This window comes from Rhinopithecus bieti, unplaced genomic scaffold (assembly GCF_001698545.2).
Source record: "Rhinopithecus bieti isolate Rb0 unplaced genomic scaffold, ASM169854v2 scaffold_33140, whole genome shotgun sequence".
Classification (NCBI taxonomy): Eukaryota; Metazoa; Chordata; class Mammalia; order Primates; family Cercopithecidae; genus Rhinopithecus; species Rhinopithecus bieti.
In genome coordinates this window covers 384,607-397,125 of record NW_016814072.1, presented here as the reverse complement: position 1 = coordinate 397,125, position 12,519 = coordinate 384,607, and the positions used below count along the sequence as shown (strand labels likewise).

Below are 12,519 nucleotides of genomic sequence, written 5' to 3'. Positions count from 1 at the left end.
ACATGCAAGTCACCCATAAATGTGCTTGTCGTCAACAAAGGGCAAATCTTGGAAAAATGGCGTGCAACCCTGTGTTCAGTTACCCGTTAGCCAAGCCCTGGCGCTTTGAAAGAAGCTCATTGTTTGTTCATAGCAGATCTGAATCAGGGGCTCTTAGTTTAAAAAATAATTCTAGAGATCATGTGATGATTGAGGTGTGTATATATACACATTTTTGTATATGCATATATAAAACACACATGCATACACACAAATACACATGTGTGTATGTACATTTTATGTATACATGTACACATATATTTAAATACAAATACACACACACTTACACTTTTTTGTACAGATCATGCAAAGGAAAGTAATTAGTTTAAAAAATAATTCTAGAGATCATGTGATGATTGAGGTGTATATATATATATTGTATATGTATGTATAAAATTACTTGCATGCACAAATACACGTGTGTATGTACATTTTATGTATACATGTACACATATATTTAAATACAAATACACACATTTTTTGTACAGATCATGTAAAGGAAAGTAGTTTAAAAAATAATTCTAGAGATCATGTGATGATTGAGGTGTGTATATATATATATTTTGTATAGTATATATAAAATGTACATGCATACACACAAATACACATGTGTATATGTATGTACATTTTATATATACACATACACATATATTTAAATACAAATACACACACACAGTTTTTTGTACAGATCATGTAAAGGAAAGTAAATGCAACTTAGCAACTGGAGCTGAAAGGGACTTGTAGGACAATGGGCATTCTGGTTAAATCTGTCTTTTAAGATTCTGTGGTGACCGTGCCGCCCAGCGTGGCTTCTCTCAGGACATGTGGAACCCATATTTGCTCTCCTCTTTGTCTCTTTTCATCCACAGACATTTAGAGAATTCTCGTTAAAATTACTTAGAAACAGAAAGACCTTGTTATAAAATAAATCTATTTAAACACACTTTGTTGTGTTGCCTCATTTGCGTGATGCATGGGCCTCATTTTCGTCTCTCTGTATCTTAACTGTGTGCATTAGGTGATTCATGCCAATTAATGCAGGATGTCACATCTCCAATTGCTTTCTCTATCTCCTTAAACATTAAAAATAAATACGTGCCATCTGTCTCATATTTTGAAAGCAATTCAAAATGGATACTTTTGTTTTCTCAGGATTACAGCACAATTTATAGCTGGAGTGCTTCTGAATTGTGAGAAAGCTCTGTCTGCATTTCATGCATGTAATGTTGTATGATGGTGGCTCCTGCAGATCGAACAGCAAAGGTTGGGCGACACCGCAGCGTGGGATGGTGACAATAAGCATGGTCTTTGGCATCTAAGAGACCTGCACCAGTATGCTGAGCCTGCTGCTTCCCAGCTGTGACCTCAGGAAAGTTGTGTCATCTCTTAGGGCCTCAGTTTTCCTCATCTGTGAAATGGATATAACATCTACTGCCACAGTCCCCAGCCCTTTTGGCACCAGGGATTGGTTTCTTGGAAGACAGTTTTTCCTCGGACCAGGGATGGTGGGATGTAGGGGTGGAGAAGGGTAGAGATAGGTGGGGGTGGGAGATGGTTTGGGGATAAAACTGTTTCACCTTAGATCATCAGGCATTAGGCCAATATATTCCCAGAAGGAGCATGCAACCTAGATGCCTCGCATGCACAGTTCACAGTAGGGTTCATGCTCCTTTGAGAAGCTAATGCCACCAATGATTAGGAACAGTATCGATCCCTGGCCTGGCGGTTGGGGATCCGCAATCTACAACATAAGAAGTAGGATGCAGATATTATCTGCATCATCATGAAATTTTGCTAGGAAAGTAATTCCGTTTGGCAAGGATGGTTGTTTAAAAGTAGCTCCTGGTGGCATAGTATTAACAGAAAAGAGGGGAAGAGTTAGGTGTGAAAGCTGTGTTCTTTCTCCATAGCAATTACAGGAGAAAACGAAGACACTCTCCTCCGACTGCCTCTGTTGTCCTTTGAGCACTCAGGTCAGCTTGGATAGGGAATGGAGCTGGTAAAGTGGGGAAACAGGAGACTTTGGGTTCATTTATGGCTACAATAGCACTTTTCAAAAATAGTGATTTTAATTTAAAAATGGTATGCTGTAACGCAACGAATGTCTGAATAACTTCACTGTAATTAGAGGGGCAAAGGGCAATTTGAGAAAGTCCTCTTTTCCACGTGAGCACAGTATTCCTCAACAGTTCTTTCATGTAGCACAAGAGAAAGCTTTCTCGAGCTGAGGCCAGCACTCTGAAGATGGCGAACGTGTAATTTGAAGTGCACCCTGTACTTACAGACCACAGAATTGTAGTGCTGTAGAGAATGCTGGATACATGTGACCTAGCCCTAACTATTTTAGCAATAAGCAAACTGAGGGTCGGTGTAGCTCAGCAAATTGTCCAAAGCACACAGCTCGTTCAAGCTAGAACATTTCCTTTCTTTTAGCTAGGTTTCAAAAAATTTGTTAAGCAGACTGAAATTTTTTAGACTTCTATAAATACCCTAGGGTTGCAGCCGACTCCTTGCATGGCAGCGCTCCTAACAGCCTTATTTGAACATAACCTAGCTGTCCCGCATAGTCTTTCCATGACAAAGTGGTCAAGTCTTAATAGTGGCCGAGAATGACTATCAAGACTTTATTTAGACTGTACAGTCGGGGCAATCCAACGGTGAGTCATGTTGACATGTGCTTCGGGATAGAACACGCCCATGAATCCTGGCAATGATGTCGTCTGCTGCCCATGTCCTGCCCTACCACAACTCCCTCCAAACTGCTGACATTTTTACCAGTTATAGAAAGAGAATTAATTAAAACTCCTCATCTGGGCACACATCTTAACATCCCCTAATTATAAAATTAAAAGCAACCACTGTAAATTCCCTGCGTTTAGCAAAATGAAGAGCTACGAAGAGGAGTGAGCACTTAAGCCACCTCAAGTAGAATATCCTTGTTGTCACACTAAGAAGCTGGTTCCCACGGAAACACATTGATTTACCCCATTGCTACTGGCTGGCTTGGTGTAATCTGAAAATGGACTCCTACAAGAATCAAATTGTCCTGGTCCACACAGTAAAGCAAAGCTGAGGCTACTTGCTAAACATTGCTCTAAATAACAAAAGGCTGCCTATTTTCAAACAAACTCTACATTTAATTTATCTCATTGGCGAAAAAAAAAAAAAAAGAGAGAGAGAGAGAGAGATGAACTCATTTGGCAATGATACCATCTTTTACTTTCTGCCCTCCTTCACTGCCAGTGGGCTGAGGTCCTGAGAACAGCCTTCTGACCTGGAGTCCCTGTCTCCTCCTCCCCTCCCGGACGTGTCTCAGCCAGGTGTGTGGCAGGTCTGGCTGGGGAAGGCAGGCCCAGCTCTAGCTGCAGAACTGGAGCAGGCTGTGGGGGCACAGAAGTGGCAGGGAACCACTCAAGTTTGTCGTTGTGCAGATGCCTCTGCAATGCATTCCCTGGCTTGAGCAATGGAAGATAAAACCCGGCCTGTTTCTCTACTGTGCCCACAGCCTAGGGGCTGTTTCTGTCAGTCCTTGGAGAACAGTATTCGATGCAGTCAGGGAGGGCAATGTCAGGCTCGCCGACATTCTCTCCAGCTCCCAGGACAGGCTTTGGAAAGTGAGAGGAAGGGGCTGAGGTAGGTGAGTGGTTCTCAGGGTTGCACGATGGAGATTTCAGGAGGAACCCAGGGTGATTAATGCAGCAGCAATCTGTTCCAACAACCCCCTTCCCCCCAAAAAACAACCAGACTCAAGATGCTGGTAAGAATTCTTTTATGTTATTCCAATAAAAAATACATTCATACAGAAATATAACAATCTTGCAAAAAACAATTTTCAAATAAAATCTTGTAAAACAAATTTTACAAAATCTACAAAAATTCTTTAGATAACAGGTGCTTTCCAAAAAAAAAAAAAAAAAAAAAATTTCTAATAGAAATTTTTTTTTTTAAATTCAAGCAAAAAGTTTCTGCTTGATTGAGGGCTCAGTATCACCTGAACAGAATGTACTTCTTTATGTACGTGCTAATTATGAAAATCACAGGCATTTGACAGGTACGGACCCAGCCCCACCCAGGGCAAACCGCTCCGACGTGTTTCATAAGGAGGACAAGCCAGTGCAGTTTTTTTTTTTCGTCTTTTGTTTACCTTCTGGCTTAATGAGAATTGTATGGCTAAGGCACACAGAAGGCCCAAAAAAGGAGTTTTCCAAACCCAGCAAATCAAGGTGCTTGGATTCTAACTGCTGAAAGAAAACTTCACTTCCTCTCTAAGCAAAATGAAATGGAGTTCCTTTAGGTAATGTATTCACCCAAGCCCAGATTAAAAAAAAAAATAAAAAAAATAAAAACCAGTTATGTGATGCGTTTAGCATGCTCATTTCCAGGAAGATCAAGGAAAATACCAGCCCAGCCAGACTCACATGTGTTGTATATATATATAAAGCAAAAGAGCCACACCACAAGCACAGCAAGCTGGGTGGAAATATCAGCTGTCCACGCTTGTGGTATGCCATTCGGGGAAATTACTCCTTCGAAAAACTGGAAGAAATCTACATTGCTGGAAAAAAATAGCTTCATCGCATAAAAATGTTTACAAAAGAAGCCCTGTGGTTAACTCCACTCTTAGGTTAGATCATCTAATAAGGCTGAAATCAAAATCAAAACCTTAGTGTGTCCGAGTCCAGCCTGGGTTCCAGCATTCTGTTCAGGCCCCTTCTCCACGGCCCAAAGGTGCCCCATTTCAGACCTGCCATTTGATGGAAGAGCAGACAGCCCGGAACAGATTCAAGCAAGAAAGTCCTCCGTACATCGTTAATTAAAGATTAAAGCCTCTGTAAAAGTAGGTTATAGTTTTCATTTTTACCTCCTTTATGGCCATTTTGAATACTTCTTCACAGGCTGTGGAATTTTATAGCTAAACATTCTAGTTTTCTTAACAAAAAATATTTATAATTATCTATATATATAATATATATATAACACACACATACACATACTATACACACAAATATACATACACAAGAATTCTGCCCACTTTTAAAAAAAGTAGTATACTTTCTGTATTACCAACAGATAGCTAGACAGATATGTGAAACTTGTGCCTTTTAAGCAAATACATTAACATTGGGTTTATTTTTTTATACTTCTGTATCTTTAATATGTGTGAAAATGTTACATATTAAATACAGCCGGTGTGTGATCTATACTATTGTTGTGCAAGGTCTATATGAAAGTCTCAAGGTGGCAGAATTGGTCAGATTTTTCCATTTTCATGTTTTCCATTTGAACACTGACAGTCAAGTTGTCTAAAGTATTGAACAAATACTGACACGTAAAGGGAGTTTCACTCTATGTTTTTGTGAAGGAGGACCTTAAAGAGATTTTTTTTCTGTCTTATATGTTGATACAGTACACTGCCAGGTGAAAAAAGAGCCTTAATTAAGCATGCATCGCCCACACCCCTGTATGAGACCCCCACATAAGGGATCGCTTGCGTAAGGCACCATTATGAAGGTCAACAGTGCATTAACAGCTAGAAAACCAGAAATTAGTCCTCAAGGCATAAATAAGAGAAACATAGCTGCATGAGAAAACAGTTTCTAAGCGTTAGTGGTTTTATCCACCCAACTGAGAAAAATTTTAGGTTCTTAGTCTAACGAAACATTAGACCAGCAATTCCCGGCCCCAGCTTTGTGACACTCAATACGTGTCCAATTTCTTCGAAGGGCATCACACAATTCTCCAAAAAGTTACTTCAAATTCAGAATCATTTAAAAATAATCCTGTGTTGCACAATGCCTTTCTGGAAGGGGAGTGTTACAAACTCGGAGGGGAAAAAACATTGTAGATTGCCAGGCCCGGATGGCTAGGGGTCACTGTATTAGACAGATTGGATCTTAGCTGCTCATTAACTGGAATCAGTATTGCAGTCCTGACTTAAAAATGGAAAAGCATATAGTTCCCCAGACCATGCATGACTTTTTGTATTCTAAGGAAAAGTTAAATGGTTGTGTTATATTTGTAAATACACAGCTTATACAATGGGTTACAAATGAGCTATGTTGTAGCGTGTAAAACAAGCTACTTGACACATTGCACATTTAATAGCTGCACCAGACACTAAGAGCTCCTCTCACGCAGAAAACGGGGAGAGACACTCTCCCTCCCCACACCACTCGCCACTCTGGGGTCCTGAGTTCCCACGCCCACCCTCCAAGGTTTTCCTTCTTTTTTTGTTTGTTTTGTGTTTTTTTGATTTTGTTTTTTTCTAAGGTGCAGACACCCCTCCCCCCACCCCGGAAATGATTGGTGGTCATCTCATCTCATGGTATACTCCTTACACGCAAAACATTCAAACTACTTTTTTTCCATCTCTTGCGGTCTTGCTAACCACAAGGAAAAAAAGTTGGCCTCATCATACAGTCAGTAATAGATCCTCAACATACAATCAACCCAACCATTAACATTCTCAGTGTGCATGCTCACGGCAAAGGCTTAGTTGCCACTCGGAAGGTCGGGTACCAGTGGCGAGTCCAGGATCACCCACATACCATGCACCACGGGTGCTATGCCGCTTCTTACAGGACTGTTTTAGCCCTCAAAAGACCTTCCAAGGAGAGGCCCTGGAGGCAACTGGGTAGGGTGTAGAACGGCATGCTTTGGCTGGAACACGCATCCCTCCTTCCACGGCCGGCTCTCAGCCTGGAAGCCTTTTAGCCTACAGGATCCACCTCTCTGCTCCCTCAGAGGTGCCTCTTCATGTGCAGGGCCAGGTGGTCAGACCTGGAAAAACACCTGCAGGGGCAAAGCAGAAGCACAGAAGTTAGGTTCCCAGCCCTTGCCAGCGTTCCGGACCAGCGCCCTCCCCTCCCTGCCCTGCCCAGCCTAACCCCCTGCAGGGAAAGATGTGATTCTCCTCCCAAGCCTCATCAGTGTCTTCAGGGACAGGAGACACCAACTGAGAGGAATGTGAATTAAGAATGTCTCCCATCAGTGGCTGGAGGTTCTTTGGAGGATCGGAACGGACTTCATTTCTAATTCTTCAAATACGAACACTGTCGAAAGGCCCATTTCCAAACACTATCAATAAATGGACTCCAATGGCAGGTGCATCTGGAACAGCTCTTCCTAACCACGGACCATGAGCACACCAGAAACTTTCTAAAAAGTCCCAGGCTTGAAACGAAATGTTCACACATCGGAAACTGCGTGCCTCCCTTCACATGTGCCCTGCACACCTACATAACCCTGGTCATCACATTCCCAAGGCCCCACGCTCCCTGCCCGGCATCGTCCTCAGGCACGTACCTGTCACAGTGGGAGCATTTAAAAGGCTTGGCCCCGGTGTGCTTTCGGAAGTGCCTGGTTAACTCATCACTTCTTGCAAAACGCCACTCACACCCTTCCCACGAGCATCTGTAAGGCTTTTCTCCTGCAGAGAGAGCACAGGACAAGCGGCCCATGACTTCACTGACCCACAGATAAAAGGGGGAAATTCAACCACACACATAGTGGTGGGATGCCAGGTCAGGGACCCAGTGGCTTCTGGCATGGGTAACACACTTCAATGAAGGACTACAACTGGCGGCCTCGGAGAGACAACAGGGGCTCTCTCCTGACCCAGTCTCAGGCCTCCCACTGCTGTCCAAGGGACATGGCTTCAGCAAGGCCCATGGTGCTGTAATCAAAGTTAACGTGGAAGAATGACCACGCCTCAGACCAGCAAAATGCCGTTGCGGGACGAGGTGTCAGCCTGCCGGACCCACAGCCCCCGCAAAGGCACAGCTATTCCTTTCTCTATGGTAACTGTTTTTCCCAAACACACTTCTGTTTCGTACTCACTTCCCTATGGAATGAGTCTCTGCAGTTTCCTCAGGGACGTTCACCTTTCTACCAAGCTGCAGTGAGGAGCTTCTGGAAAGCCCCAGCGCAAGGCCCTGGAATCATTCTCTACATGGCAATCGAACAACCGGGTTGACTTCATTCCTTGGTCAAATCATAAATATGAATTTACTACAAGTGCTACCTGAGAAAACAAAGTTGCCAAGCCAATCCTAGGGGATGCTGAGACAGGCCTGGGCCTGGATTTCAGGCCACCCGGATCTCAATCTCAGCTGTCACCAAGCCCGTCTGGGACTGACTCTCAGCAATTTGCTCTCCTACTGATAAGAGAAGAGTCTGCATCACGTGACCTTTCCCAGCTCTAAATTTTCTGATTCCTCACCAATTATCCTGGAAATATTCAAGGTATTTTCAAATGGTACTTTCACCTAAGGTACGGCATTTCATTAAGAAATTGTTTCCAGCGGTATCAAAAACAAAGGCTGCATGAGACAGAGAGAAGTTCTCAGGAAACACCCGCTGATCAATGCTGCTGCTAACAGAGCAGGTCGGTCCCACCTGGGCCTCGGGTCATCAGCATCAAACCCACACACTCCATGCTGCCCAGCAACCCTCTGTCCTGACCCTTGAGTTTCATTTAGGAAACTCAAGGGCAACTCGAGGTAGCCTCGCGCGTGTGCACCGGTGAAGGGGCAGCGGCCTCGGAACCCGGGCACTGCTACGGGGGGTGGAGGTTTGGGTGTCCATGGAGAAAAGGATCTAGTCTCTTGTTTGTTTAATCTGAAAACTGTTAACGCATTTATCCAACTCAAAAGTCCAGTCTTAAGATTCTACTCTGAGCTCCACAAAGACCCAATGCTTTGGCGGAAAACATCTGAGGAAGTGAGGATTTGTCTGCTCTGACCACATCCTGTGGAGCCAGCCCTGGCTCCCTCCAGGGCTGGTGCAATGCAGTGGCGCCCACCAGCGGCCGCCCTCCGGGGCCCGCGTGGGCACTGACCTGTGTGCGTCCGCTGATGTGCTTTCAAGTGGGAGCTTTTGGTGTAAACTTTCCTGCAGCCGTTGAAGTGGCACCGGTGCACCCTCCTCCTGCCGTCGGGGGAAGCATCGCCATTTCCCTTGTCACCTGGCTTCCCCGAAGTCCCACTGCGCACCTTCCCTAGCGAGGGCAGCTCCCCAGGCACACAACCCCACAGTTGAGAAGGTTCCCTGCTCAGTTCCGGAGAAGATGGAGGCGTGGAGGTGACAGAGGAGCTCAATTTTCCCGAGCTGACCAAAACTTCGCCAATGGGGTCGGAGGTAAACTTGGCGGTGGGAGAAAGTTCCTCGGAGCTGTCAGAGGATTCGCTGCTGACATCTGAGTTCAGGCTGTTGGTCTCTAAGTTGTAACAAAAGCTCGGGCTGATGAGAGTGTCCTCTGGAGGACTGGAAGATACCTTCAGTTCGGATTCCTCCTTTTTCTCCCGAGCCAGAATGATTTTGGTCCACAGATCTTCCTGGCTGTCAAATTTGATTTCTGAGGCTGAAACATAGCAGGGCTCACTCTGGAGGTAACGTTCCAGCTCAAGGCAGGTCTGTGCAAAATGAACCAGAGAAGGCACGTGATTGCTATGGCGACCAAAAGTAAAAGCAAAAGCAATTTCCAAAAACATGCAAGAATGAAGGACAGAGACACTGCTGCCGGCTCACTACAGGGGCAAAACCTTTCATAATTAAGCATCCATGTCCTTACAGAAGTTAGAGGAAATCTGTTTCTAGAATGGTAAGAATTCAGAGGAAAAGTCAGAGGGTGAAACCTCTCCTGGCTTTCCCAATGTTGGGCCAACGGCCACAATGAGTGATGATTACTAAGCTGGTTTTTTTGTTGTAGTTACCAGTGTTGATGTTTCTCATGAAACCACAGGAACAGAACCGGCCTCACACACATACCCCCCCAACAGGTTCAACCAGATTATCTGACATTGTCAAGAACCATGTGTTTCAAGGAAAGCCCCAGCCATCCACCCTTCACACCCCACAGATACCCGCACAACAGGACAAAAAGACTGCACGGCACACAGCGTGTTCTGAGGGACCCCCTTGGGGACACGGCTGACAACACAGGGCCACACTCGGGGGAGAGGAGACAGCAGCTGTCTGTATTCAGGGGCATCGAATGGAGCTGCAGAAAAACCACCCATTTCCTGTGCAGCCCAGACCGCCTATGTTTTCACAGAATGCCGTTCCCAAGTGCAGGCCCTTGCATGACACAGAACTTTAATTACTTCTACAGTGGTCAGAGAAAAACAAGGAACTTCAACAACAGGAGTGCAGAAATAATTCCAGCATGGCCATCTGCTATTGTGAAGGATGCAAGGGGAAATTACTCCACGGCCCTGCTGGGAGTCCCACAATGAACAAGAACTTTATCTACTGGCCAAGAGTACAACTGCATGAGTCATCACTCTGATTTCTTTCACGCAATGCCAAAGGAGACTTCCTTTTGAAATTCTGATCAGCAGCCAAATAAGGACCCAGTTCAAATGGACATGCAGTGTGGCATGGACAGCGCCCCTTCCCCATCCCCGCAACCAACCTTTCAAGAAGCTACAACTGCCGAGATCAGCATCCCCTCTCCCCACCATTTCAAACTTTCTAGCCACTGGAAAAGAAAAATGGTAGGAAACATTTTAGGATTAAATTACGTCTGCCCTGATTTTCACGAGGATCAGTTGCCTGCATGTCCATATAAGGTTGTCTATACTACTGGCAATTCTACAAATTTCAGTTTCTACACCACTCTGCTCTGGTGAGCACATCATTTTTCCCGGCAGGGACTATCCCGAGCACAGCCTACCCCAGGGGCTCAGGCTGACTTAGCAGTATGCCTCTCGCCTGCCACAGGCAATCCCTCCCCCTCCCCAGGCTCGCACACAGCCAGTGTGAGCAAGCACACGGGAAAATCATGGTTTCCCCTTTCCCCCGAAACTAGGCGTCTGAGTTACAATGCACACTACAGCGTTCTGAAGAGGGGCAGCAGCGATATATTTTATTGATTTTCCAAAGAAAAAAGAAAAGCCCATTTATGGAGATCTTGTTAAACTTTAATAATCCGGCTAATTTAAAATCTCCATTACGCTGATGAGCACCCGGGACCTGAACGAAGCTCTGGGAGAGTTTAAAAGCCTCCGAAGGCGACCAGGAGCCAGGTCTGGCCATTTGCCCAAATCCCAAATGCCCGAAGGAAACTACTTAGATCAATTTCAATCACGTCCCAGGGAGCAGCTTCTTTGAGGAGAAAAAAAAAAACAAGAGGGGGAGGGGGAAAAGGCAGGAGAGGATTGTGAACAATTAAGCAGGCGTGTGAAGGTTGCAACACCCTGCATTTCATCCTCCTTAAAGCTTTCGAGGCTTGGAAACCCACAGCCTCTATTTGATCTGGCAATTCACTTTGTGACGAAAAACAAACAGCACAGCAGGGCAGGGAGACAACAGTAAAACCCTCCTGCGATCGCTGGAGAGACAATGGGACGAGTGTCAGTCTCTCTTCCCTCGGGCGATGCTACCGATAAGCACGGGGACATGGTAAGTTTCTTAAATTTCCAATGCCCCCAAATTCCAGTTCTACGACAACGTCGGAAACCGAGGTCCTTTTTCCCAAGCTAAGACTTGAAGCAGTTTGGACGGGCTCATTGTCACAAGACTGACAAGTCACTGGAGTGTACACAGTTTTGTTTATTTTTATTTTTCTTGGTCAACAAGAGAAGCACGTAAGACAAATAAGGCAGATCTAGGGGAAATGTTAGGCATTCCAAAGAGGGGAAAACACATTGGAAATGGTCTAGAGTTTTAAAAACGAGAAAAAAAATAAAAGAGCTGGTCTACGTTCTGCTGCCAAATTGTGATTATTTTTTAAAAAGCCGTTATCTACAAGCACCAAAAGCAAAACAAAACAAAATTCTTAAAAAAAAAAAAAACAAAAAAAAAACACCTTGGCAGGCAGAGCAAGTTGGTCCCCATGACAAGCTCCAGCTGTGGCGTCTGGAGCAGGGACAGGCTCCGAACTCGTGCCAGGGGCTTGGCCGGGCTGCGCCGGGAGTTGGGGCTTCCCTGGGCGGACGCTGCTCGCGGGCTAGAGAATCGATCGGAGGGGGCGCTGCGCCCGCTCCCCCGGTGACAGCGCGGGGCCCGGGCCCAGCGGACCGCAGGGAGCACCGGGTCTGAACCCCAAACAGCCGCCCCGGCCCGCGCCCCCTGCCCCGGCGCCCGCAGGAAACCGCGGCCGGCTGCGTTTACCTGTTGCCAGTACTCCTCCAGAGACGGCAGCGCCGAGAAGTAGCCGGTCTCGTGCACGATCTGGAGCTCCTGGAAGATGCTGCACATGGGGAGCACGTCCATGTCGGGCCGGGTCGGACGGAGCCCGCGGTCGCGAGGGCGGCGAGGCGCGCGGTGGGAGCCGGAGCCGAAAGTCTCCCCGGAGCGCAGGTGAAAGTTTCATGCAAACTCCAGGCTCGCAGAGACGCCCGGCTGGACCCTCCCGCAGCCCGCAAAGCGCGGAGCCCACACAATATTTGCAAACACCCGACTGACTGCAAACGTAACCCCTGCAAAACTTCCCTATTCAAAGCTCCGCTGCCAGCCTCCCCTCCGCCCCGCCTGGCT

At 46.0% G+C, this 12,519-nt stretch overlaps 1 protein-coding gene across 3 annotated transcripts; it reads right to left on the bottom strand.

Moving 5' to 3' along the window:
* Positions 1 to 3,791: 3,791 nt before the first annotated feature.
* On the bottom strand, positions 3,792 to 12,519 carry KLF6 (KLF transcription factor 6). 3 transcript variants are annotated; one of them, XM_017849588.1, is made up of 4 exons: positions 12,154 to 12,519; positions 8,879 to 9,452; positions 7,345 to 7,468; positions 3,792 to 6,831 (listed from the first exon to the last, which is right to left on the bottom strand). In XM_017849588.1, the coding sequence occupies exons 1-4, from the start codon at positions 12,253 to 12,255 to the stop codon at positions 6,780 to 6,782; spliced, it is 852 nt and encodes a 283-aa protein (XP_017705077.1). In that variant the 5' UTR covers positions 12,256 to 12,519; the 3' UTR covers positions 3,792 to 6,779. The 3 variants fall into 3 exon arrangements, with proteins under 3 accessions (XP_017705077.1, XP_017705078.1, XP_017705079.1); XM_017849589.1 differs by having other exon boundaries at positions 9,005 to 9,452; XM_017849590.1 differs by lacking the exon at positions 7,345 to 7,468.